Source organism: Vulpes vulpes, chromosome 15 (assembly GCF_048418805.1).
Source record: "Vulpes vulpes isolate BD-2025 chromosome 15, VulVul3, whole genome shotgun sequence".
In the NCBI taxonomy this organism is placed as follows: Eukaryota; Metazoa; Chordata; class Mammalia; order Carnivora; family Canidae; genus Vulpes; species Vulpes vulpes.
In genome coordinates this window covers 56,339,832-56,366,908 of record NC_132794.1, presented here as the reverse complement: position 1 = coordinate 56,366,908, position 27,077 = coordinate 56,339,832, and the positions used below count along the sequence as shown (strand labels likewise).

At 39.3% G+C, this 27,077-nt stretch overlaps 2 protein-coding genes across 10 annotated transcripts in view; both read left to right on the top strand.

Moving 5' to 3' along the window:
• The window catches only part of SPPL2A (signal peptide peptidase like 2A), a 58,450-nt gene extending 50,659 nt beyond the window's left edge, over positions 1-7,791 (top strand). For all 7 annotated transcript variants that reach the window (XM_072738548.1, XM_072738547.1, XM_072738542.1 and 4 more), the window contains one exon: positions 3,953-7,791. In XM_072738548.1, coding sequence (XP_072594649.1) covers positions 3,953-4,027 — 75 coding nt within the window. In that variant the 3' untranslated portion in view covers positions 4,028-7,791. The remainder of the gene's footprint in view (positions 1-3,952) is intronic.
• Positions 7,792-21,237: 13,446 nt separating this feature from the next.
• TRPM7 (transient receptor potential cation channel subfamily M member 7) overlaps positions 21,238-27,077 on the top strand; it is a 119,181-nt gene continuing 113,341 nt past the window's right edge. For 2 of the 3 annotated variants that reach the window (XM_025998702.2, XM_025998701.2), the window contains exon 1: positions 21,238-21,553. In XM_025998702.2, coding sequence (XP_025854487.1) covers positions 21,551-21,553 — 3 coding nt within the window. In that variant the 5' untranslated portion in view covers positions 21,238-21,550. The remainder of the gene's footprint in view (positions 21,554-27,077) is intronic. The other variant, XM_072738515.1, reaches the window with a different exon arrangement.

Here is a 27,077-nt window from a genome sequence, read left to right as displayed (position 1 = left end):
CCGGGAGCCTGACGTGGGATTCGATCCCGGCTCTCCAGGATCGCGCCCTGGGCCAAAGGCAGGCACCAAACTGCTGTGCCACCCAGGGATCCCCTGGATTTTAAAATATGAAGAACAGATCCGTGCTGAAATTTTAGGCAAGCTAGTTGCAGAATATTATAAACTGCTGCCAGGAGAGAATCTTTTTTTTTTTTTTTTTTTTTTTTTTAACTAGCATTTTCGGAAGTTATAGCACGTAATGCCCTCACAAAATTTATTCCCCTGTAACTGTGAAAAAAGAAATCTCTCATTGCTTTTTTCCAACCTTTAAAGTCAAAATTAATTTAGCTTGAACATTACTATTTGTGAGAGACAATGACAGTACATTAAAGGCTTTGGAAACAGTTCTGGCAAGTCACTTGGTCTAAGACTCTTCTCCTCATCCATTAAATCAGGTTGGATCTACAGGCAGATAGGAGAATTTATAATTCACAGTGGTGGGTTACCCCAGGGCTTGGTAGGGCAGGTGGATGAGATCGGGTAAGGCCAGGCAAAGACTTTGAAAGTACAACTGGGAACCTCAACAAGCCTGATAAAACGGGAGACTAGGTATCAACCTAGTATAAGGTCAGCCCTAAAGCCAGCCCTCAGGCAGTTCCTGCTTCGTCTCTCAGGCTAATAGTGTCATTACCTTTTCCCTCCTTTCCCCTGCTTCCATTGTGTTCAGAGCATTGCCTTACTGTTTCCAGACTATCCTTTATATTATTCCCAATTCAAAATCTTCCTTCTCCAAGTGGATATTCAAGAATTCTCTAGTTGAAATTAGGTTCACCTTTCCCCATAATTTTTGTGGACTTTGTATTTTCAATACTTATTAACATTTGCCTTATAGTTTAGATATCTGTGTATGCCTCCCTCAGTAAGTTATTATCTTCTAGGTATTAAGAACCTATACTGCTGATAACAGGATTTTATATATTATAAATTCTCAGTTAATGTTAACTTATAATATATATTATTTATTAGCTGAATAAAACTCAATGTTAAAATATTTTATGCAAGCAACTATAATGTCTGTTCAGTCCTTAATCCACTGACTTTTAGTCACTTTTGCGTGTATGTGTGTAAGCTTGTGTTTTAGCAGCCCTCATAAAATTACCAAAAGTATTGTAAGGTTTATAAAAATGAGGCACTTTTAAAGCGTTAAACTAGACTTGTGTCTTCACAGCCTTTCAATATATTCATTTATTTTGTAAGTGCCAAAAGTTTTTGCTACTATTTGACATAATCAAATATAAAACAGGTAATATAAAATAAGCCAGAATCTAAGGTGATGGCACACTTGTTTATGATGTTAATCATTTGGTTCATTCTAATGCCTGGTATTAGAGTTGGTGCAAGAATAGTGGTGGTAAAAAGCAGGCCTTTGCACTGGAGACTTTTTAAATGTCATGGTTCGCCCTGATGGCCTTTTTATGTTTTTCTCAAAGGGAAAATTATACCCCATTTGTTGGCTGAAATCAGAGACTTCATGGAAGTACTTTTCATTTTTTATTTATAGTCAGCCCTTTCCATCAATTTCTCTGATCAAAATAAGATTTATTTATTTGATACAGAGCAAGAGAGCACAAGCAGGGGGAATGGCAGGAAGAGGGAGAAGCAGGCTCCCCACTGAGCAGGGAAGCCCAATGTAAGGACTCAATCCCAGAACTCTGGGATCATGGACTTAGCCGAAGGCACTTAACCCACTCAGCCACCCACGCACTCCCTAATTTGGAAATCTTAAATGTATATTATTTTCCTTTTTTTTTTTAAGATTTATTTATTTATTTATTCATGATAGACACAGATAGAGAGGCAGAGACACAGGCAGAGGGAGAAGCAGGCTCCATGCCCGGAGCCCGATGCGGGACTCGATTCCGGGACTCCAGGATCGCGCCCTGGGCCAAAGGCAGGCACCAAACCGCTGAGCCACCCAGGGATCCCCTGTATATTATTTTCTGTAACTTAGAGCCACTTAACATTCTTACTTGCTATAAAATTTTTTTCTGGAATGCTTCAAGAGCTATTGTACTCAGTTTCATTTGATTCTACCCAAAGTTTTAAGTTCTGATTAGTGTAAAATAAATCAAGGTGTTTCTTCTCTAGAGAGAAAAATCAAGCAGTGACCTAATTACTTTGGCATAAAGAACAACTAAAACACATCATCATTTTAGAAAAATGTTGTTGTTCTTTCTGATCCTAAATCAATGGAGTTAGATTTATGCAACAACCTCCAATGAGTTATTTTACTCTGGATAGAAAGTAAATGTTCAGTTTGTTGATATCCAGTAAACAGTGGATTTGTCTCTGTTAAATGTCACTAGTGCTTCTAATTATTTTTAGAAGTCACAAGCTGTAACTGACAATTCAGAATACAGAGATACTTAGAACAACGGTCTTTAGTATCAACAACTCTGTAGTTACCCTCCTTTAATAAGAGTTTTATTAGAGTGTTTCTGGAGATTGGTTCACTTATAAATAAGCAGAACTATCAGTAAATGCTAGGCAATCTGACCCAATTTCAGAAGACATCTTTCCAAACTGAACTTGCTTATTTACAAATATTATGAAAAACTATACCAATTTTGCCAGTTAATTTTATTATCTATATTAGTTTTTGTTATGTTTTTAAAAACCTATTTCAAGGTTGTGCTTTATGTTTCTATATTGCTTTTATTGAAAAGTCAAAAGAGAAAAGTAAGTACAGAATACAGATGTTTACTTCTTAATAAGCCGATTTTGAAAGTTTTTTTAATGAATACATTTTATTTATAAATATATAATATATAGATAGTTAGGAATTAAAGTGCCAATGAGGTACCTGAAGATTAGGAAAGAAGAGATACATGATAACTTAGGGAGTATAGGCTGTGAATTCAGTAGGGTACAGTTGCCAGGGTAAGCAGGTCTTGGGGAAGGAAGAGGCTTTCCCCATCATCCTGCCGAGACTGCCTCCATTCTCTCTCCTCGCAGCTCCAACCTCTCACATCCCAAACTTCTTTTTTTTTTTTTTTAATTTTCTTTTTAAAGATTTTATTTATTCATGAGAAACACAGAGGGAGAGAGAGAGAGGGGGGAGGGGAGGCAGACACAGGCAGAGGGAGAAGCAGGCTCCATCCAGAGAGCCCGATACTGGACTCGATCCTGGGTCTCCAGGATCACACCCTGGGCCAAAGGCAGGGCTAAACCGCTGAGCCACCCGGGCTGCCCCGAACTTCTAAATTACTAGAAGAAAAAGGGCCTAAATATATCTTACATGCTTTTCCTTTCTTTCCCTTATTTAAATTGTGACTAAAATCAACTCTTCAACAACTTCATCTTATGTTTCATGTGGTAAAGTGATGATAAATAATATATTACCTGTCTCAATTGGGCTTTTTTTCCCCCTTGAAGTGCTATAAACATGTAACTCTTTATCTAGGGGGTATCTTTGGCAAATACAGGACCTCAAAACTGATTTTCTGGGGACCCAAGATAACTCGCAGAGTACTGGCAGGTTTGGGCTTTATAAGCTATCTCCATTTCTTGAGACAATTGTCAGCTGAAAGCCTCAGCTCATGTTGTGTTCTTCTTGTCTGGCAAGGTCAGAGACCCCATTTGGGAATGATTCCACTGTCTGCTTCCTTTTCCAAAAAACACTAAAGCTTTTAGAATCACTTTACAAAAATAGGAATGTTTATCTTGCTGGTCTTTCTTCTAATTGTTGATAAAGAAGAGAAAATGTGCATCACAGTACTGAAAATATTGGAGAGAGGGAGAGAGAGAAGCAGACTCCCCACTGAGGAGGGAGCTAGATGAGGGCCACCCAGGTACTCCCTTCCTGTCTTTTTTTTTTTTTTTTTTTTTAAGTGGAAATCCTTTAGCCAAATTAGTGAATCATTGAGGGCAGGTTGAAATTTTGCATTTCCTAACATTTTTTATTTATGCCTAGGTGATGGACCATCTGGACTATGCAACGAATGAAGAAAACCCTGTGACTGCTGGTGAACAGATTGTCCAACAATAATATTATGTAGACCTGTAATAATGTCAGTTGATTTTCTACAAATAGAGTTTGACTTTTTAAATTGACTTTTGAATTGACAATCTAAACAAATCTTCAATGGTATGCTTGCAAATATATATTTTTTAAGATCTGGTACTGACAATTACATCAAATAATTGAAACACATTTGCTTTTAACTATGTTAAAGTTGTGCCTTCACGTTAAATAAAAGCATATAGTCTGTGTAATTTTGAAGATCTATAATATACAGTATATTTTTCTAAAAAAACTGTCCTGACCCACCCCTGTACTTTCTTACTGAAATGTTTCTTTTAACTCCTAATAACAGATAAATTTCTGTCAAAGTGAGTTTCTGAACAGATTTTCTGTCAAGAGTTATGCAAATTTTTGCTCTGTAGAAATAACCACTTAAGACCATATTAGAAGGTAGTTCAACGATGAAATTTTGGACCTTTTCACTGCAGAGGTTAAAAAACTATAATTTGGGAAAATATTTAAATGCATATTTTTGTAGCATAAGTTTTTTTTTAAAGTACCAATCTTTTTTAAACTTGAAAATCTAAATTACTTTAGTCTGCATATGTATTATATTAAAATAGTTTTTCAGATATAAAGAAACATAATATATAGAACTAGTCATTAAAAAGACACAGAAACTGAAATCCATAGTTTTCCAGTGGTCTGTTTTTCTTGAAGAGGTAGCTTGAATTTCTATATTAACATTTAGTTTTACCATGGTATTTCTTATCTCTAAAGTTTGGTTCTGTTGATGTTAAGGCTTGAAATTTTGTAAAATGTGTTTTTTTATCAACTTAAATATTAACACATGTGGTGCATTGTATGAGTATAGTGTCCCTAACAGGCTCCCCATACCCCCCCAATCACCACCTTTTTTTTTTTCTTTTCCCTAATTCCCATTCCTTTCCCCATAGGAAACCAATGTTAATCTTTTAATATTTTAATGGAGGATGGTTTACTAATATACAAAGTGTGCTTTAGAGGAAAGAATTGGAGACAAAAGACAGGAGACTGAGTGTCAATTTAAAGACAATAAAAGAATTTGAGTAAATTATCTTAGCTCAAAACCGTGGTATCTCAGTTTCCAGATCTGCAAAATGAGTAAGTTAGACAAATTAATTACTCTGGTACCTTCCAACTTGAAAAGTAGCTTTCTCATTCTTTGCTGAGTCTCAGCATGGCCTTGAACATTATCCTGAGAGTCAGAGGTCAGAGTATCTGTCTACTGTCTTTTATTTTTTAAAAATTCCCAATCGATGAGTGATTGCAATAGCAGGATTTTGCATTTCTCTGTAAGTAATGTATAAGATTGTGAACAAGTCTATGATTTTTCATTCTAAGGCCATTTCAGCTGATTAAAAGATAAAGCTACTGCTTTTTAAAATGGATCAGGTCTTTGATGTTTGAAATAAATCTAATCTTTGATGGAGTTAGATGCTTTTGTTGAATTAACTTTTGCTGCTGAATAAATTGTAGATAGAGAAGCTCCCTGACAGACAGTCCCTCTTTCCACTTAGTATGCTTATGGGTCCTTCAGTTTATGGCAACATGACAGGTCAGTATCTGCCAAGTAAGAGTTAATCTTAATTTTGTCTCCATAATATCAAGTTTGAGCTTTTTCCAAAGAATCTAATTTATTTGGCAGACTCTGATAGAACAGATTAAGTGCCATTTTAAAACTCCAACTCTATTTTCATTTATAATATCAATAAAATGTTTGCCAAAATACAGCTTTTTTAGTAAGATTATCTGTACTCATCCCAACTTTATGATATTTAAAAGCCTTAACCACATTTTATGAAGAACATTAAAGAAAATTTTATATCTTTGATTACAAATTCTACTTTATCCAACCATAAGTTACCAGAGGTAAAACTGTTCTAGTTTGCTATTGAGATCCTATCTATTAAATGAAAATAAGAAACAAAACGTGAAATTCCACAAGTTTCTCCATTCACAATGTCAACTTTATTTGTATTCAAAGAATCCTTCTAGCAACGTAGTTAAAAAGAAAATATTTTGAGAAGTTACAGTCCAGAAATATTTTATTTTAGAAATCAAAATAAAGGGTGGGGAGATGAAAGTTTGGCATTAAAAGACTATGTCATTTCTCCTCCTCTCATCCTCCCACCACCTGTAACTTTAAGGGGAAGAGAGTTATTTTTTTCCTAAACATGTCTTTAAAACAGTGAGATATATAGTATCATTACTTACTGGAAAAAAATAATGTACTACTTTTAGAAATTCTCTCTGAACATTTTGTAGCTTATCAAACAGAACTAAATATCTCAAATTGCAGTGTAAGTGATTTTTCCTTCAGTTTAGGTCAGCAGAGATAAATATGAAGTTTGGGGTGAAAGACCTTGATATTCTAATATGCTATATTTTCTTCTAGCTTGTTGATTTTTTTTTTTTTTTTTTTTTTAGGTTAGCAATACCTTAGTAGAATCTGTGATTGACTTTTGAAGGAAGAGAATTTTAGCCCATCTGCTGTTGGCATTTTTAGATTTTAGTTTAGTGTCCACAGAGGTTTTAGTGAAATGGTACATTTATAGTAAATACAAATGAGCTTTCCAGTTTTCCTTTGCTCTTCCAGTTTCTGCTGTAGGTAAGCAAAGATTATTTCTACATTTGACTAAAAAATATTTGAGCCAATTCTATTTCAGCTTGGTTTCTAGAACTTCAACCTGATCTCAGCCAATGAGATTTCAAAAACACGAGCTGCATTTCAGACAGTGGAATGCACTAGTTTGAAAGGGTTAGTGTTTTCCTGTTAATAAGGAAAAAGGTTGAATGATGCCAAATAACCAATTCTGCAGTTTAAAGTTTTTATTTTCAGTGCTCTCTTTACCCAGAGGACAATTTAAGGGGAGGTGGGGAAGGTAATGTGAATAAAATCAAAACACTGACTATAAATCACTTTTTGCTTCCTGGAGGAAAGATACTCTGTAAATTCAAGTGACCTGAATCAAGTTACCCAACCTTTTAGAATTGGAAAAGAAATTGTGTAGTACTCATGGTTTGGGTTACTGAAATTTCAGAGTAAAAAAAATGATTGATAAAGTAATATACAACCGTATTATAGTGAGCACCATATATGTAAATTAACTTGTTTAATGTTGCCATAGTTAAGGACAGGTTTGCATCTATGAAAATGTTCATTGGCGGGAAAATTATTTTTAGACTAAAGTTTTAGAATAGTCCTGCATTATTGGCATTTGAGGCAACTAAGAGAAAAAAAATGTAGAATATTTAATGTCGTCATATGTTTCTTCTATTAGGCATAAAAAATATTGTAAACTTCTATTCCTTTGGGATATGGATTTTTTTTTTTAATATCTAAAGTTTATCTGGTTAATCTGCAGAATTTCCAGTAGGACAAATCAGTGTAAAGTTTTTGCCTATTTTATACCTTCTGTTGTATTTTGTTCAAATGAGAACCTTTTTAAAAATACATATGATTGAATTTTTACTTCTTAGATTATGGTTCAAGTGTGGAATTCTTTTTTTTTTAACACTTTGATATGTGAGTTGATATAAATTAATAGTTTTATAACACTACTAGGCTTTATTTTTTTTATGGAACATGATTTAAAATTTAAAATTTTTTGAAGTGTTAATTTAGCAATGCTTTAAAAGTTCATTATGAAAAAAAGTTCATTATGTGCCAATACTGATAAGAAAAACAATTTTTTTAATGTATTGAATTCACTATGGTATTCAATAAATTATATTTTAAAATAAAATTTGAATTTGTTTTATATTTAATGGTAAAAAATAATTGAAAATGAACTAAAAGTATACTAGATCATATTCACATAAAGTATAAATGGTAATAATCCTTAGCAAAATCATGTAGCTATTTAAGTCTGACAGATTATCCATAAAACCTAGGTTCCATAAGTGTCATTTACTGGAAATTTATACTGATACGTTATACCCCTTCATAAATATTGAATTAATGTATGCATGGGTTTTTCTTTAAGCAAGAAATGTTACCTGTTAAAATGAACATTCCTGGCATTTGCAACTTTGCTGATATTATTTTCACAATTTTTTTTCACAAATTATTAAGGACCCTGTTGCCGTTGTACTGCCCTTTTATTTATTTATTTTTATTTATTTATTTTTTTGTGTGCTGCCCTTTTAACAAGCTTTACCTATCATCTTTTTCATTCTAAAATCTGAGACCCAGCATATCAGACTCACCTGGGAGCCTTGTTGAACTACAGATTGCTGGGCTCCAGTCCCAGATTTTTTTTAAGTCGAGTCTGGGGTAGAATCCAACCAAAAATTTCCATTTCTAGCAAGTTTCCAGGTGACGTTGGTACTGCTGGCCGGGGGACTACAAATTGAGAACTACTGGTCTAGGGAAATATAGTTGGGTAAAGCCCACCATCAAGGGCCCACCATGAGGTTTGTTATCTTAAATTTAAAATGAGTATTCTGCGTGTGTGTTTTTCTAGGTTTGGTTTCCACAGGTACAATGCTGAATTGAATCAGGACTGTGATTTAGCCAAGCAAGGTCAAGATATTTAAAGAGCAACAAGAGAATATAGGATATATGTGAAGCAGCGAATATAACTTACTAACCTGTGAAATTTAAGCTGGGTAAGGAAGGATATGAAGATGGGAGGGGGTGATGGAATGATAGTGAAAAGGTGTTGACACAAATGCATTTTAGGTCCCTATGTTGTTGAGTGATTGTTGGGTTCAGATTATCATAAGTTGGGTAGATGAACAGTGTTGATCAGAGTGGACTGTTAGAAATTGAAATTCTGAAAAATTGCCAGATAATATAGAATGCCCATTAAAATTTGAATTTCAGGGCAGCCCGGGTGGCTCAGCGATTTAGCGCTGCTTTCAGCCCAGGGTGTGATCCTGGAGACCTTGGGATCAAGTCCCATGTCAGGCTTCCTGCATGGAGCCTGCTTCTCCCTCTGCCTGTGTCTGTGCTTCTTTGTGTGTGTGTGTCTCTCATGAATAAATAGATAAAATCTTTAAAAAAAAATAAAAATAAATAATAATAAATTTGAATTTCAGGGATGCCTGGGTAGCTCAGCGGTTGAGCATCTGCCTTCAGCTCAGGTCATGATCCTGTGGTCCTGGGATCGAGTCCCATATCAGGCTCCCTGTGAGGAGCCTGCTTCTCCCTCTGCCTATGTCTCTGCCTCTCTCTGTGTGTCTCATGAATAAATAAGCAAAATCTTTTTTAAAAAATAAATTTGCATTTCAGATAAATAATGGTCACTTTTTAATGTAAGTGTATTCTAAAGTATACTTAGAATATACATTGTGTATGTGTATTTTTCTTGATAGTTTATTCCCAGTATGGGTATATTTTCAACCAGTATACTGATAGCTGGATGAGTCCTTTTAGTCTAGTAACTTCTATCCTTCAATTCGGAAAATATTTTTAGATTATTTCATTCAGGGCTCCTAGGTGGCTCAGTGAGTTAAGCAAGGCTCGAGTCATGATCCCAGGGTGCTGCGATGGAACCCTGCATTGGGCTTCCTGCTCTGCGGGGGAGTTTGCTTCTCCCTCTCACTCTGTCCTTCCCGCTTGTCTGTGTTCTCTCTCTGTAAAATAAATAAAATCTTAAAAAAATTTTTTTTTTCATTCCTTATATTACCTCCCCTTCATTTTCTCTCTTGTTTCTGGAAGCCTTGATATTTTGATATTGCACCTCCTGTACTAATCCTCTATTTGTCTTATCTTTTCTCTCAAGTGTTCCACCTCTCTTATCGTTTTGTCCTGTTAATCCAGAAGATTTCCTGAACATTGTTTTCTAACCTTTTATTGGATTTTTTCTTTCTGCTAATGTGTTATTTTCCAAGCTCTTTTTTGCTCTCAGATACTTTGTTTTATATAGCATCCTATTGCTGTTTCGTTGATGCCATATATTCTCTTAACTCCGAAAGTATTAATGACAGGGCTTTTGTTTACTTGTTTTTTTTTGTTTTGTTTTACTTGTTTGTTATCTGTATATAGCCCCTGCTTTCTTCAATTCCATTCTTGGGGTGTTGTTATATCTTAGAAGTTTTCTTCAGAGGAAAGGTAATTTTCAGTTTTCTGTTCATGTTTAAGAGTGGGAAAACTGGGATCCCTGAGTGGCGCAGTGGTTTGGCGCTTGCCTTTGGCCCAGGGCGCGATCCTGGAGACCCGGAATCGAATCCCACATCGGGCTCCCGGTGCATGGAGCCTGCTTCTCCCTCCGCCTGTGTCTCTGCCTCTCTCTCTCTCTCTCTCTGTGACTATCATAAATAAATAAAAAATAAAAAATAAAAAAAATAAGAGTGGGAAAACTAAAAACCCAATTGGATACTCTGAACACATAAGTGGTGCCTAAATGAAAGGTACGTTGTAGGATGATCTGGCTCTGCTTCTGGGAAAGCCTGATATAAGTGCTTTCTTTTGGGATGATCAGTTTCCTTAAAAACAAAAACAAAAACCTCTTCCAATCTCCTGGAGTCATGTGATTGGAGAAAGTATTGACATTCTTAGCATTCTGTATGTAAATATTCACTCAGATATCATTTTCAGTGTATTACCTACGATGCCCCCCAATTGTGACTGGATCCTCCAAGCTAGAGACCCCCCCCCCGCCCCATTTTACTCTCTCCAAGGATCAAAATTCCACTTTTCTGCCAGTCAAGGAGGGACACTTGTTCAGCTCCATGAAATAGGGGAGATCTGTGACTCTTCATGACTTAGAAAATAGCCCTGTTACTTTCATCCCAAATGAAATAATTGGTTTAGCCAATACTCATCAGTGTATGAAACCATTAGGTAAAAGGAAGGTTTAAGCTGTCAGCACCTGGAATCATTGATAAATCTTAGCATTACTAAAAGTGGAACAACCAGACATTGCAGGTCTTTCAACATGATGCAGTATGAAGCACAAAGCATCATGAAGTGTTCTTGCAAAAAAAGATAACCTGCAGTCTATTCAAATCTAGAGCATGAACTTACAACTGTGGGAAATATGGAGGATGAAGAAAGAAAGAACACTCAAGGGAGCAAACTTACAGAATATGCAACATTCTGAAGGACAACTGAATTGGTTTTTGTAATAAATCAACAGGGTAGGGGAAAAAATGAGAAAGGAAGGGCTGCTCTAAATTAAAAGAAATTTCTGTGACATGACACCCAAATCCCTTGTGTAGACCTTGTTTGGATCTCAATTCAACAAATCAACTAAACAAGACATTGGTGAGCTAACTAGGAAAATTTGGTTACAGACCAGATGAAAGACAATACCAAATAATTATTTATTTTTTTAGATGTGATAATGACATGATGTCCACTTTTTTAAACAGATGTATGTTGAAATAAAGAACAAAATGATATGTCTATGATTTACTATAAATTAAATCAGCTTCAGGGATGCCTGGGTGGCTCAGTGGTTGAGCTTCTGCCTTTGGCTCAAGTCATGATCCTAGGGTCTTGGGATCAAGTCCCACATCAGGCTCTCTGTGGGGACCCTGCTTCTCCCTCTGCCTATGTCTCTGCCTCTCTCTGTGTCTCTCATGAATAAATAAAAATCTTAAAAAAAAAAAAAAAGCCCTAGGAAGAGATTTTTTTTTTCTCCTTTAAAAATAAAGTAGGGGGGCACCAGGATGGCTTAGTTGAGCAGTTAGGCAGGCACCTTCAGGTCAGGTTGTGATCCCAGGGTCCTGGGACTGAGCTTCCTGGTCAACGGGGAGTCTGCTTCTCCCTCCCTCTACTCGGGCTCTTGCTCACTCTCTCCCACTCTCAAATAAATAAATAGAATCTTTTAAGAAATAAAAAACTAGAGTCAAAGAAAAGTTCTAAAAATGTTTATTATGGGCAGCCCGGGTGGCTCAGCAGTTTAGCGCCGCCTTCAGCCCAGGTTGTGATCCTGGAGACGCGGGATGGAGTCCCCACGTCGGGCTCCCTGCATGGAGCCTGCTTCTCCCTCTGCCTGTGTCTCTGCCTCTCTTGTGCTCTGTGTCTCTCATGAATAAATAAATAAAATCTTTAAAAAAATGTTTATTATGTGTATTAGTTATGTAACTAATTGGCATATTTGCATGTAATAAAGTCGAAGAAGCCCAGTTTTCGTCCTCTCAATATTTCAGGAACTATTTATTGAATACCAATGATACGCCAGGCACTGTACTAAGCTATTAAATGGGTTAGAGATTAATATTTGAAATATTCCAGGTATTTTTGGTTGCCATTTTATAAGCTTTCCCCTTGCAAACCAGGTTAATTCTTTTGAAAGAATGCCTCAGGAAGAAAATCCATTAATCCTCTATCCAAAGTACAGCAAAATTTGTTGGAACTGGTTTAATCACTTATATAAACAAAGGATTTTCTAAACATTTGTTACGTGTCTAATATAAGTGACAGGGAAATTTTACATAAAATAAGCATTTCATATATCGACTTTGTTTTTAGTTGTTTTGATGCTTTAATCGGTTTTAATTCTTTTCATGTTGCCAGCATCCTAAGTTATTCCTCTTCAGTTATGAGACTACAGTGGCACTTTCTCAGTTGCCCAGTAACTTAGACTGGTGGCAAATCCATTCAGGGAGAATGATTCATGTGGAAGCAATCATACAAGCCAGCTATTTGGACCTAGTAAAGAAAACAAAGATCCTTAGTTAGCTGATTAAATAGTTTGAGGAAAACATTTTGTGAAAGATTGAATCAAATGTAATCTGTTGTTCTCTCTTATTAGTGACTAATTTCTCAGGGTTCCTTTTGTTTTTGTTTTTACTGTCACAAGGGGTAATAAAGGTTTGTGAAACATGTATTAAAGAATTGTGGGGGGGATCCCTGGGTGGCGCAGCGGTTTAGCGCCTGCCTTTGGCCCAGAGGGCGATCCTGGAGACCCGGGATCGAATCCCACATCGGGCTCCCGGTGCATGGAGCCTGTTTCTCCCTCTGCCTGTGTCTCTGCCTCTCTCTCTCTCTCTCTCTTTCTCTCTCTCTCTCTCTCTGTGACTATCATAATTAAATAAAAATTAAAAAAAAAAAAGAATTGTGGGAAATCATAAAACCTGAGTAGTGTCACAGATAGCAGTCATTCATAGTTTGTATTACTTATTAGTCATTTCATTTTTTAAAGAGATTTTAAAATAAAATGTTTATTTTAAATATGGAAATATTTTTATAAAATAAATTTTAAGGGGGAGCAGCAGAGGGAAAGAAGCCAACTCCCTGGTAGCAGGGAGCCCAAGATAGGACTCTATCCTATGACCCCAAAATCATGACCTGAGCTGAAATCAAGAGTCAGATACTCAACCAACTGAGCCACTCAGGCGCCTCTGGTCACTTCAAATATAATACAGTTTACGATAAACTCAGAATATTCTAAAAATATTTTTTCTAGGTTAAAATTAAGCCTCTTTATTATTAAATACCCTAAGGCCTCAGAAAATCTACTATTTAGAATGGTTGTTTTACAAATATCCCTATTGCAGCTGTTTGAGTTCAAATCAGTGAAATGTGCTTCTGAGAGCTTCTAAAGGTGAATGCAACAACACCAAGGATTGTATATATTTGTTAACAAATATAAATTACAAAGAACCAGAGGGCTGGTGGTGTATTTACACTCAGAAACAGAAGAAGGATGTCCCAGCTCAGTGAGTCAGGCAGAGAAAAAAATTCCCCTTTTCTTTGCTTTTTTGTTCTATTCAGGTCCTCAATGAATTAGAAGAAGCCCCATTCACACTGGGAAGATCAATCTGCTTTATTCAGTATCCCAAATGAAATACTAACCTCATGCAGAAACACCCTCACAGACATCCCCAGAAATAATGTTCAATCTAGGTACTCCATGTCCCAATCAAATTGACACCTAAAATTAAGCAATATAGGGTTAATCAGAATCAGTGTTCTAAGACAGTCGTCCTCATCCTGAAGTATATATACATGCCCTTGGTGATAAATGAAGACATTCGGGATCCCTGGGTGGCGCAGCGGTTTGGCGCCTGCCTTTGGCCCAGGGCGCGATCCTGGAGACCCGGGATCGGATCCCACGTCGGGTTCCCGGTGCATGGAGCCTGCTTCTTCCTCCGCCTGTGTCTCTGCCTCTCTCTCTCTCTCTCTCTCTATCATAAATAAATAAAAATTAAAAAAAAAATGAAGACATTCCAAAGGATATGAATATTATTAAGGAAATTGATTTCATAAGAGTAATTTAATGTTTCTCTTACTTCCATCTTCCTTTGTCTTTCTTATTTCCACCTTCTTAGAGGATATCTCATAGTTGTGTCTACATACCATGTGTACTGGGGAATTGGGCATTTAGAAACTAAGGCCAGTGTAGTCAATTAGTTTTAAAACAAAACATTTAAGGGAAGAGGTACAAACAGAACAGAAGGCCTGAGCCATGAAAGGAAGTGACCTAGTCATACTGTGTGTTCTGCAGTAGATGTTTAACAAATATGATGAATAAATGGATGGCTGATTAATAATACGTTATACTATGAGAACACAGACTTCCATGTTCTGCCCCACATCCTGTAACCCTTTACTATGTAGGAACAGCACTTTGTCTTAATCTGACAAAACTCTCCGTGCCTGAATCAAAGATCAGAGTCACATCTTTAGAATCTGGCCTATCAGACAGTTTGGTTTTTTTCTTCAAAAAATATTATTGAATGATTCCTATATATGGGTCATTGAGGTAGAATACTGGTGAATAAAACAGATAAGGTTAGGATCCTTGAATGTTTAGGGGCAGGAGGTGAGGGGATTGGCAAGTAAATTGGTGATTAGTGAGAGAAATGCTGTAAGACAATATATACAACATACAATGGGAGCATATAGAGGGAGCATCTAAACCAGATTGGGTGTGCTATGTGGAGGAAATAAAAGAAATATTGAAAAAAGAAATTTATAGGTTGAGGCCTGATGGTGGACATTGGATGAGGATAAGAAGTAGGCTGGAAGTAACTAGAGATAAAACTGGAAAAATGAGATGGGATTAGATACGAAAGTATTTGGAACTGTTATAAGAGCAATAAGAGCCACTGAAGGGTTTGAAGTACAGAAAAGAGATAAGAATGGGGCTCCTGGGTAGCTCAGTCTATTAAGCATCTGTCTTCAGCTCAGGTCATGATCCCAGGGTCCTGGGATCCAGCCCCTCATCAGGCTTCTTGTTTAGTGGGGAGCCTGCTTCTCCTTCTCCTTCTGCCTGCCACTCCCCCTGTTTGTATTTGCTCTCTGTCATAAATAAAATCTTTAAAAAAGAGAGAGAGCTAAGGATCATTCTTTCTAAATTAATTCTAAGGAAGAGACTAGGTTTCTTATTGGAGTCCCATCATATCATTCAAAAGGGTTGATATGACATGGTAATACCTCTCTGCCTTTGAGTATTCTCTTTAGCTAAAACCCCTTACTATATTTCTTTATATATACCCTTCCAACTCTTCCCACAATATTCGATTCATATTCTAGAGCCCCCAAGCTTTTAAAATATCCCCAACTGGGCAGCCCCGGTGGCGCAGCAGTTTAGCGCCGCCTGCAGCCCGGGGTGTGATCCTGGAGACCCAGGATCGAGTCCCACATCGGGCTTCCTGCAGGGAGCCTGCTTCTCCCTCTGCCTGTGTCTCTGCCTCTCTCTTCACTCTCTCTGAATGAATAAATAAATAAATCTTTTAAAAAAATATATCCCCAACTGATGACTAGATTCTACCACTGTCTAGTGCCATATTTGTACCATATTTTAATCAATTATATATTGCCACATAACAAGATTACCCTAAAATTAATGACTTGAAAAAACAATAAACACTTATCATTTCTCATAGTTCCCAAAAGTCAGGAACTTGAGAGTAGTTTGGCAGTGGCTCTGTCTCAAAAGTTTTTCATGAAGTTACAAAACATCAGCTGGGGATGCAGTCATCTGACATCTTCTCTGGGGTTGAAGGATACACTTTCAGCATGGCTTACCCATATGGCTGGCAAGTTGGTGCTGGCTGTTGGCAGGAGGTCTCATCTCCTTGCCACTTGTACATCTTCACACTTCACATTTCACAGGACTGCTTGAGTGTCCTCATGACAAGGCACCTTGACTTCCCCCAGAACGAGTGATATAAAAGAACAAGGTAGGGGTCAAAATGTCTTTTATGACCAAGCCTTAGTAGTCTGTCATTTTCACAATATCCCACTGATCACACAGGTCAGCCCTGTTCACTGTGGGAGATTACACGAGGGTAAGAATACTGGGAAGTGAGGAGCATTAAGGGCCCTATGTTGGAAGTTGGCTAACACAGCAATTATAACATTTATCCTCATTATGAATTTGGCTTGCATCTATCTCTGTTTCACTAGATCAGTGTTTCTTACCTTTTTTTTTTCTTTTTTCTTTTAATTTTTATTTATTTATTTGAGAAAGAGAGAGAATGAGCAGCAGGGAGAGGTAGAGAGAGAGGGAGAAGCAGACTCCCCACTGAGCAGGGAGCCCAATGTGGGGCTCAATCCCAGGACCTGAGCGGAAGGCAGATGCTCAGCTGAGTGAGCCACTCAGATACCCTTTGCCCTTTTTTTCATGATTATTCCATTATGCAGTCTTTTTAGACATTTGTTTCTAATTGTACCCCCCTTTCATGAAATTGTAACGCTTATTTATGTAATATATATATATATATATACATATATATATATATATGCTTTATATATAAAAAGAGTAATATTGGGGCACCTGGGTGGCTCAGTGGTTGAGCATCTGCCTTTGGCTTAGGTCGTGATCCCTGGGTCCTGGGATCAAGTGCCCCATTGAGCTCTCCGCAGGGAACCTGCTTCTCCCTCTGCCTATATCTCTGTCTCTCTGTGTGTCTCTTATGAATAAATAAATAAAATCTCAAAAAAAAAGTAGTATTTTTCAGCCTCACCACTCACCTCAAGAATCAATTTTCACTTCCTTGAAGACATTGAAGACTTCCTTTGACATTGAGAATGCATGCACTAGACTGAACTAAAAATCTGAGTGGGCTGCCTCCAGTCATTCTCCAGGGAAAGAGCTGAGGGCAAGGGCAGGGTGGAGGGTGGGGAGGGGGTAGCAAACTCCCTCCAGCCCACAAGCACTTTCCCAAGGCAAAACCTTTTCTCCTGTCTTTCCTAGGATACACCTGTCAGTCTTTGGGATTCAGTTCTCTTGGTTGCCTAACCACGATCTCAGTTCTCTGATGAGTTTTAAGAATCATAGTTTTACAGATTATCTTTTTTTCTTGTTAGAATGAAAGTGACATTCTCTTGTGGCTCTCTACATCCTAAGAGGAAGTGAAACTCTTCCTTTTCAGTTTCATGAAAATAATCAAAGGGGTTTTCATGCACTAAGTGTCCTGAGAGTGACTCATACCTTCTAAGGCAAAATCTGTTACTTACAGTTTCCCATGGATTTTCTCATTCTGTCATTGTTTGGGTTGTTTGCTGACATTTACTGAGCCCTACCATGTTCCAGCACTGCTTACATGTGTTAGTTAATTTCAAACCATCCTTGACTCCTCTCTTTTCTCTCATACCCACATCCTATCTATCAGGTGATCTTTTGGCTCTATCTTCAAAATATAATATATTTCTTTAAAAACTAAAAATGGATTTACGAAGGGCCTAGCGATTGCATTTATCTCAGAGTAATAAAGAATTATTTTCATGGAGGAATTTGAACACAAATGTTCACCGCAACTTTGTTTGTAGTGGCCCAAACCTCCCTAGATGTCCTTCAAAAGCTGAAGGGACAAATTGTGGTGATGCAGGGTAGTTGGAAGAAAGGCAGGCAGGGACAAGGTGGGCCCTTCTCTAAGAGGAAACCCACCCTTAAAAGGATTTTATGACACCCTGGAAGGAGCCCACCACCCTTTCCCACAGAATAGACAGATGATGAAAACCTGACTGGATCATAGGCACAGGGAGGGTTAATCAGATTATTATTATTTTAAAAAGATTTTACTTACTTATTCATGAGAGACACAGAGAGAGCAGACAGGAGAGGCAGGCTCCATGCAAGGAGCCTGATGTGGGACTCGATCCCGGGACTCCAGTATCACACCCTAGGGCAAGGCAGATTCCCAACCACTGAGCCCCCTAGGCATCCCAATTAATCAGGTTGAAACAGCCTGCCCACAAAGCCCATAAAAACCCCTAGACTTAGAACCGCCATGGCAACACTCTGGGATCTCCTCTGTCTTTGGGAGCTTTGTACTCTATCATTCAATAAACTTTGCTATATGGCTCAGTAAACTTTGCTTTGCTGCCCACCACTCTGTCTGGTCTACCTCTTCATTTTTTCAAAGCAGCATGACCAAGAACTGCAGGGACGGAAGGAAGGAAAAGAAATCCTGTAACAGTCATACATTTTTATCATGGGGTGCTATTTGGCAATGAAGAAGAATAAATTGCTGGTGAAAGCAACAACTTGGATAAATCTCCAGGGAATTATGCTTAGGGAGGCTAGCCACCTGGGGATACATGTGGCATGATTCCATTTATGTAACAATTGTGCATAACATAATTAGGAAGCTAGGTTTCAGACTGCTAGGTGTCCGAGGTTAGGTAGTGGGATGGGAGGGGTGTGGCTATAAAGGGGCAACAAGAGAGATCTCATGGTAAAGTACAGTTGAGTATTTTGTTTGGATGGTTACTCCAGGCTACAGATGTGACAAAATTGTACAGAGCTACACACAAGCATATATACAAATGAGTGCATATATAACCAGTGAAATCTAAGTAAACTCTGGATTATGCCAATATCAATTTCTTGGTTTTGATATTGTGCTGTGGTTATATGATATGTTGGGGGGAGGGAAGAGGAAGATTTATTGGAGAATGAATTTGTACTTCTTAGTGTATTTCTTTGCAACCTCATACAATTCTACAATTATTTTAAAGGAAAAAATTCTAAATATACAAAGAAAAAAATCTGAGTTCGTACAGAACCATGCTTTTTCATTTTTTTAAAGTCATATGTAACACTTCACTTAGTGCTTTAAATAGAGTGTAGTAGTAAATATTTGTTGAATTATAGCAAATAATCGGGCAAGGATAGGGAGGAGAATGAGTATGTGGTCCAGTAAAAGTGGGAAAGAGATGTCATTGACCAAAATGGAAACAGAGCCCCTATGGGAAAGAAGTGAGACAGAGAGAGCATTTAATGAACATTTTCTGAAACACTGGATTTGTCCATCTTGTTCATCACTAAACATTAAAGAGGGTTGTTCTTGATATAGTCTTGGGAATTCAGTACTTTTTTTTTTAAATGAATAAAGTCATCCCCCATAACTGATTGCTCACTAAAAGTCAGCATGTGTGAACCCCAGGGCTTTTGAAAACCTGCAAATTAGGAATTATTTTCATTAGTTCAATTAAAGAATAATTATATTCTTTCTCACATAGAGTGAGATTGAGCCCAGTGTTGGGCTGGTGGTGGACCCTGCTTAAGATTCTCTTCCTCTGCCCCTCCCCTCCTTCCTGCTCTTTCTCTATCACATAAATCTTTAAAAATAAATAAATAAACGAAATGCACCAAGTTAGTAAGAGTTCTGGAGATAAGCGCCATGGAGCTATTCTATTACTTTTCTACATCCAAGCAACAGCTGAAGCACTTTGGGTACAAAAAAGGCCAGAGTCACAGGACCGAGGAAAACAAAGTATTTTTATCTCATTGTATTTTGATTTACCCGTTTGTCTCCACCTTCTAGATTATAAACTCCCTTAGGGCAAGAAGTGTGTAGGCCCAGCTGAGATCTAGAAAATAACTATTTATTGGATGCATGCATAAATTAGCCAAAATCCCTGCCCCAAGGTGCTGATAATCTAGTAAGAAAGGTGTGACACATATAATAAAACATTTTTTTAACCTTGGTCCTGCTGGACCTGTCAGATGGGGAAGGAATACACAATACTTGAAGACTGTTCATAAGCATGGGCAAAGCTTATGAGGTAAGTTTTCTTGGAGAGAAGATCCTACTTGCAAGAACTGTGGGTCATAACGTTTAAGCTATAGTTTATGCTGAGTGAAAGAAGCCAGACCGAAAAAAAAGTACATATTGTATGATTCCATTATATAAAACCCTGAAATATGCAAACTGGTCTATAGTGACAGAAAGCAGATTAGTGATTGCTAAGGGATGGGAATGGGGAGGAAAAGGAGGAAGGGATGACAAAGGGAGGGAAGAAACCTGTGGGGTGATGAACATGTTTACTGTCTTGATCATCATTTCATGAGTTTATCTACATATATCAACACATGTCAAATTGTATATTTAAATATATGCAGGTTATGTACATCAGTTATTCCTCAATAAAGTTTTTTTTTTTTTTAAGATTTTATTTATTGATTGATGAGAAACAGAGAGGCAGAGACATAGGCAGAGGGAGAAGCAGGCTTCCTGCTGCAGAAGCAGCCCCACGTGGGACTCAATCTCGGGACCCAGGTATCACGACCTGAGCCAAAGGCAGATGCTCAACCACTGAGCCACCCAGGTGTCCCATACAATTATTTTTTAAAAAAGAGGTGTGATTGAGGGGATCGGAGGGACAAACTTTTTCCTTGGGAGCAGAAAGGTCGTATGTGAAAAATAAGTTAGCAAACTAATCGCTAAGACTCAAACCTGGGCTTAGCAAAGGAAAAGAAAAGGCAGAGGCACATATTAGACCCGGGAACGACGGGCAGCGTTTGCGGAGGTGGGTGGTGTGCGCGCTGCCGGTGGGGGACATCGCTGGGGGGGAAGGACGGAGCCCGAGAGGTCAATCTGGGAAGAGTCTGTTCTGCCCAGAGTCTCGAGGAAGAACGTGACTCGGGGTGAGAAGATGATGTGGCGTTTCGGACGCGGAGACCAAGACCTGTCTCTAAGGCACAGACAAGGGGCGGGGAAACGGCGCAGGAGAGCGTGGGCAGAGGCCGGACCCGGCCAGCGCGGCGGGAGGCCAGGCCAGCTAGCGGAGCCGAGCCCACGCCGCCGCCCCAGGCCGGATCCCGGCGGCCCGGAACCTTCCCCTCCACCGCTGCTCCCTCGAGTTCCATTGCGGGAGCGGAGGCGCCCGTCCGGGGGAGTCCCGCCCAGGTATCCAACGGGGAGCCCTGCACGGACGCCGCGCTGGTAGGCGGTAGGCGGTAGGCGGTAGCGGTAGCGGTAGGCGGGGGCACCTTGCTCGGCGCGTGCGCGCGCGGCGCGGGGACGCGGCCTGGGAGGGAGGGAGCGCGCGCCCTTCACGTGACCCAGCCCGCGGGCGGCGACGCACACGACGCGCCCCTCACGTGGTCTGTCTCCAGCCCCGTCGCCGGCGGAGGCGGGCGCGGGCGCGTCCCTGTGGCCAGTCACCCGGAGGAGTTGGTCGCACAATTATGAAAGACTCAGCTTCTGCTGCTAGCGCCGGAGCTGAGTTAGTTCTGAGAAGGTTTCCCTGGGCTGTCCTCGTCCGGCGGCCTCTGCTGCCGCCTCCGGAGACGCTTCCCGATAGATGGCTACAGGCCGCGGAGGAGGAGGAGGTGGAGTTGCTGCCCTTCCGGAGTCCGCCCCGTGAGGAGAATGGTACTGGACTCACGCAGGCCCCGGCGGGGGAATGGCCCTGGGGGTTGCGGGCGGGGAAGGGGGAGGACCTGCGCGGCCGGCCGCGGTGCGTCCGGAGCCCTGCTTCCTGCGGCGACGGAGCCCCGAATTGCCTTGAGGCTTCCGGACTCGTCCCGGCGGGACGGGAGTGCAGTTGGCTCGGGGGTGAGGGGCAGGAAGCAGGTAGCAAGGCTGGCGCGACCGCTCGCCGCGGGAATCCCCGGAGCTGAGACCTGGCTCCAGCGGGGGCCCCTCGAGGCGGCCGAGGCGCGAGCCGCGAGTACCTGCAGGAGCCGAGCGGCCGCAGCGCGCCAGCCGCAGCGCTCAGCCTCCAAGCGCCGCATCTCCCGGGAGCGCGTTCTTCCTGGCGCCAGTTGCTGGCAGATAAGGGAGCCAAAGGCTCTGCTCAAGTTCTGCTTGGAAAGGGAAGGAGGGCTGGGAGGGAACAAAAAAGGGATAGAGGACACGGGTTTGGAGCTGTGCCTTGTTTGCTGCGCAGTGGATACTCCACAGGTACGTTTTCCATTTGGGACCAACAGACGAGGGATTTGACGATACTGACGGTCGGTCTGGTTTCCACTTCTCTTTAGCAAGAATTAAGGACCTTTATTGGGGCGTTGCTGTAGGTACCCAGGCGATGCGCGTCTGGATTTATGTCCAGCTACCTCGTCCGTGGCCTTAGAGAAGAAGGGTCGAGTCGGTCGTGTTTTAAACCCACGATGCGGAGTGGCGAGGGGGATTCGGTGCATTGCAGCTTTTAATGGAACTTTTTGTTGTTGTTAAGGCCGGGAATCACATTTGAAGATTTCTTACAAAGAAAGTAATTTAGATCGGGGACTTGAAGAGCGAGGAGTGTTTTTCTGGTATCTGAACCTGATAGGTTTCGTGCAAACATCTCTCCCTCTGCTGGAGTCTGGCAGGTTTACTTCTTTCTCCAGAAGTTAATTCAAGTGCCATACAAAAGTGAAACCACGAATGTAGTTATACTTTGAATAAATAGCGCACCTTACACTATTTGCCACTTTCTATAGCAATGTAAACTCAATAAAAGCATCATTTTACTTTTTTCCCTTGATTTTAAGGAAGGCTTACCGACACCAGATTCTTAAATTTATTACTTAAATGGGTTTTAAGAGAATCTGTTTTTTTTTTTTGGGGGGGGGGAGTTGAATCACAGTGTCTTTTTAATGGAAAAAGGAAACCATTAATACTGAGTCTTCAGTGATGTGTCTAGGGCTTTTCAGCATTTCAGCATTCAGCATTATCAACATCGCATTTCAGCATTTTGAAAAACATTTTTAGACACCTAGAAAATGGAAATCAAGATGATTCATCATCTTCAAGCCAGACAACTTTGTTTCTAATGACTTTCTAGTAAAAGTCTATAATTTCTTAGTCTTACTTCAGATGCTCTTCTTAAATCCAGCCTCTTGATGTTTTGCTGCCTACATGCTTTGAAACCCAACCTTCAAAAATTAAGATATGGTATGAGTTTCTCCTGTTTCTTTCTTTCTTTCTTTTTTTTTTTTTTGAGTTTCTCCTGTTTCTGCTGTCTTTTCATTCATGTCCAGTTTTTTTTAATAGCAGATATTCCCCCCTCAATATGTTTGTGTACATAAATTGTGCACTATCTGTGGAACACAGTATGAACTCAGTGTTGGTTGTACATGCTAACAATCCTGTTGATTCTACAGGGAGAAAATCTCACTCTAAATTTTAGGTCAACACTGTGACCTAAAAGTTCATCAAAACATGTATCTACACTGTATAATTCTTTTTTTTTTTTTTTTTTTAAAGATTTTATTTATTTATTCATGATAGAGAGAGAGAGGCAGAGACACAGACAGAGGGAGAAGCAGGCTCCATGCACCGGGAGCCTGACGTGGGATTCGATCCTGGGTCTCCAGGATCGCGCCCTGGGCCAAAGGCAGGCGCTAAACCGCTGCGCCACCCAGGGATCCCTACACTGTATAATTCTTACTGTAAACTTATTTAAAGTGTTTGCTTCTTGAGGGGCACCTGGGTGGCTCAGTTGGTTGAGCGTCTGACTCTTGATTTTGGCTCAGAGACCTGGGTTCAAGCCCTGTGTGGGGCTCCCCACTCGGGGGAGTCTGCTTGTCTCCCTCTCTCTGTCCCTCCCCAGCTCACACACTCTCTCTCTCAAATAAATCCATAAATCTTACAAAAAAAAATTGCTTCTGGTAATCAGTTTTTTTCTTTGACGCTAAAGAATGCCTACAAAATTTGAAGCTTCAATTAGTCAACCAACCAACCAAAAAAACAAAACAAAACAAAACAAACCACACCAAAAGCACAAGTTTAAAAACTGGAGTGCAATCAAATTTTGTACAAAACTGTCTACCATGGCTATAGAAATATTTTACTCATTTGGTATCACTTATTTAATGTTTAACATATTCTAAGCACTGTGATAGGCATTGGAGTGACAAATAATGTGTAGAAAGTGTTTTCTACTTTCAAACAGCTCACATAGATCTAGTTGTCAGTGGAAGATGCATACATCATAAAACAAACATTTAGTGTCTCTTCTATTGCAGACACTGGTACTTAGTTTTGAAAGGCAGTAAAGGCAAGATAGGCAAATGCCAGAAGGATACTGTGATAGTATTGCATAGATTACTTTGAAAATATGGAATAATCAGAGTAAAGAAAGTCTGGGTGGGTTTGCACAAAAGCTGATAGTAGAGGTGAGTCTTACAGTGTCATTAGGATTTGGAATTAATCTGGAAATAGAAGGGACATTGAATTGGTTTTAGTCCAAGGGAACTTGAGCTTTAGAAAAGAAGAACATCCTTAGTTTATTCTGGGAACTACTGTAAAAGTACTTTATGTAGTTGGGAACGAGTAGAGTATGGGATGATATGGGATACTGGTGGGAGTATTTCAGAGACAGATAAGAACAAGATGATTTCTTTTCTTTTCTTTTCTTTTCTTTTCTTTTCTTTTCTTTTCTTTTCTTTTCTTTTCTTTTCTTTTCTTTCTTTCTCTTCTTTCTTTCTTTCTTTCTTTCTAGATTTATTGGAGAGAGAGTGCGTGTGCATGCATGAGGGGAGGGCCGAGGATGGAGAGGGAGAGAATCTCAAACTCCCCTGCTGATTGCAGAGCCTGATGCAGGGCTTGATCTAACAACCCCAAGATCATGACCTGATCTGAAACCAAGAGTTGGACCCTCAGCCGATTGAGCCACCCAGGCGTTCCAAGGATTATATGTTCCGAGGGCAATGTATGTCATGCAAAGAAGTTTGGATTTCATACCGGAGATGTTAGGGATCTACTTTAAAAAACATTATGGAGGGTAAATGGTGTGTGTTTAAATTGAAAAGAGAGACCCATAAGGAGGAGGCTACAGCAAGACTCTGACCAAATACCAAGGGCGTGAAACAAAGAAGTAGTAGAAGGAACAGATTGAGATGTTTAGGAGTTAGAATATTATTCGGAACTTGGTTACTTTTGTGGAGTAAAGTGTGTGTGTGTTGGCAAATGTCAGTTATAAGAACTAGACATAAAAACATGTTATAGTTGAAGTCATTAAAATATGCAAATGTAATTCTTAAAAGGCAATACTTAAAATGCACATTTTGGGTTTTGATTTTTACATGAAGGGCTGTTCAAGTGCAAGCAGTTGCAAAAGTTTGAGAGTTCCACCAATCAGATATTTTTGGCCTTGTGCTCTGATATTCTCTCTCCTTAACATTCTAATATGGGAGATTTCACACATACAGAAATATAATAGAAGAATGAATCATGATGCATCCATGACCACTTTGACAGTTTGAAATGTGTATTTTGTGTCTTGTTGTTCCTCCCATTACTCCTCAGATGGAAAACATAAAAGCAAATCTCAGACATATTTCATTTATAAATACTTCATTGCATATATCTCCGAAAAGACAAGGATTCTTAACACATCTACATTGCTACTAGCACACCTGAAAAATTAGTAATTTTAAATATTATTAAATATTTGGCATATTTCCCTGATTGTTTCATATTTTTCTTCAATTGGTTTATTTAAATCAGGATTCAAAGAATTCCATACAGTATCTGCTAAGTCTTTCAGTCTCTAGTAACCCTTCTTTTTTTGTCTTGTCATTTACTATTTATTTAATGAGAAAAATGAAGATCATTTGCCCTATAGAATTAGCTACAGTTTGGATTTTGTTGGATGCATCCATATAGCATGATGTAACTTGTTTCTCCTCTATTTCCTGTGGTTAATCTAAAGACTTGATCAGATTGTAGTATGATATTTTGGCAAGAGTACTTCACAGGTCGTGGTATGTATCTTGTATTGCATCACATTAAGAAGCACATGCTTTCTGGTTGTTTTTCTTTTTTCTTTTTCTTTCTTTTCTTTCTTTTCTTTCTTTTTCTTTCTTTCTTTTCTTTCTTTTCTTTTCTTTTCTTTTCTTTCTTTTCTTTTTCTTTCTTTTTCTTTCTTTTCTTTCTTTTCTTTCTTTTCTTTCTTTTCTTTCTTTTCTTTCTTTTCTTTCTTTGTTTTTGGTGTTGAGATTGACCAGCGGTGGTGTTAGCTGCCTGATGTTTTTAGTTGTGAAGTTCTTGGTCAGACATTTACATAATAGTTTTAGTAGTAGCCACTGATTATTGTCATTGATCTATTACTTCATTCTAGGTTTCTCTTTCCCCTTATTTTTTGTTTTTGTTTTGTGTTTTGTTTAGAGAGCGTGAGTGGGGGAGAGGGAAAAGGAGAGTCAAACAGACTCCATGTCCAGTGTAGAACCTATGTGGGGTTTGATCATGACCTGAGCGGAAATGAAGAGTTGGACATTAAGTGAGCCACTCAGGCTCCCCTCCTCTTATTTGAGGAACTTTTCAGCATATGATTAAATTTTAGTTTTTTTTTTTTAAGTGACTGCTCCTTAAGTGCGTGCTTTTCTTCTTTTTTAAAAAGATTTATTTATCTAAGAGACAGTGTGCAGGAGTTGGGTGCAGGAGCAGAGGGAGAGGGAAAGGGAGAGAGTTCCAAACAGGGACCCCATGCTGAGTGCAGAGCTGATGTGGGGCTGGATCCCATGACCCTGAGTTCATGACCAGAGCTGAAATCAAGAGTCAGATGCTTAAATGGTTGAGCCACCAGGGCCATTAAGTGCCTGTTTTGAGTACCTAGAGGTACCCAAATTCAGAATAGTTGAGATTAGTTTAGAATGAGCAATATTTGATTATCTGTGGGGATTTGAATTGAATTACTTACGTGAGTTGATATAAAAGAATTTAGGTATATGTCACTTTTAGAAAGAGCTTTGCAACTATTAGATTAGTTTGAATATGGATGAAATGTTTGACTTGGAAAATTGGACCTCTTCTGGTTTATCTTTAAAAATGATTGTTTCTGGGGATCCCTGGGTGGCACAGCGGTTTGGCGCCTGCCTTTGGCCCAGGACGCGGTCCTGGAGACCCAGGATCGAGTCCCACGTCGGGCTTCCGGTGCATGGAGCCTGCTTCTCCCTCTGCTTGTGTCTCTGCC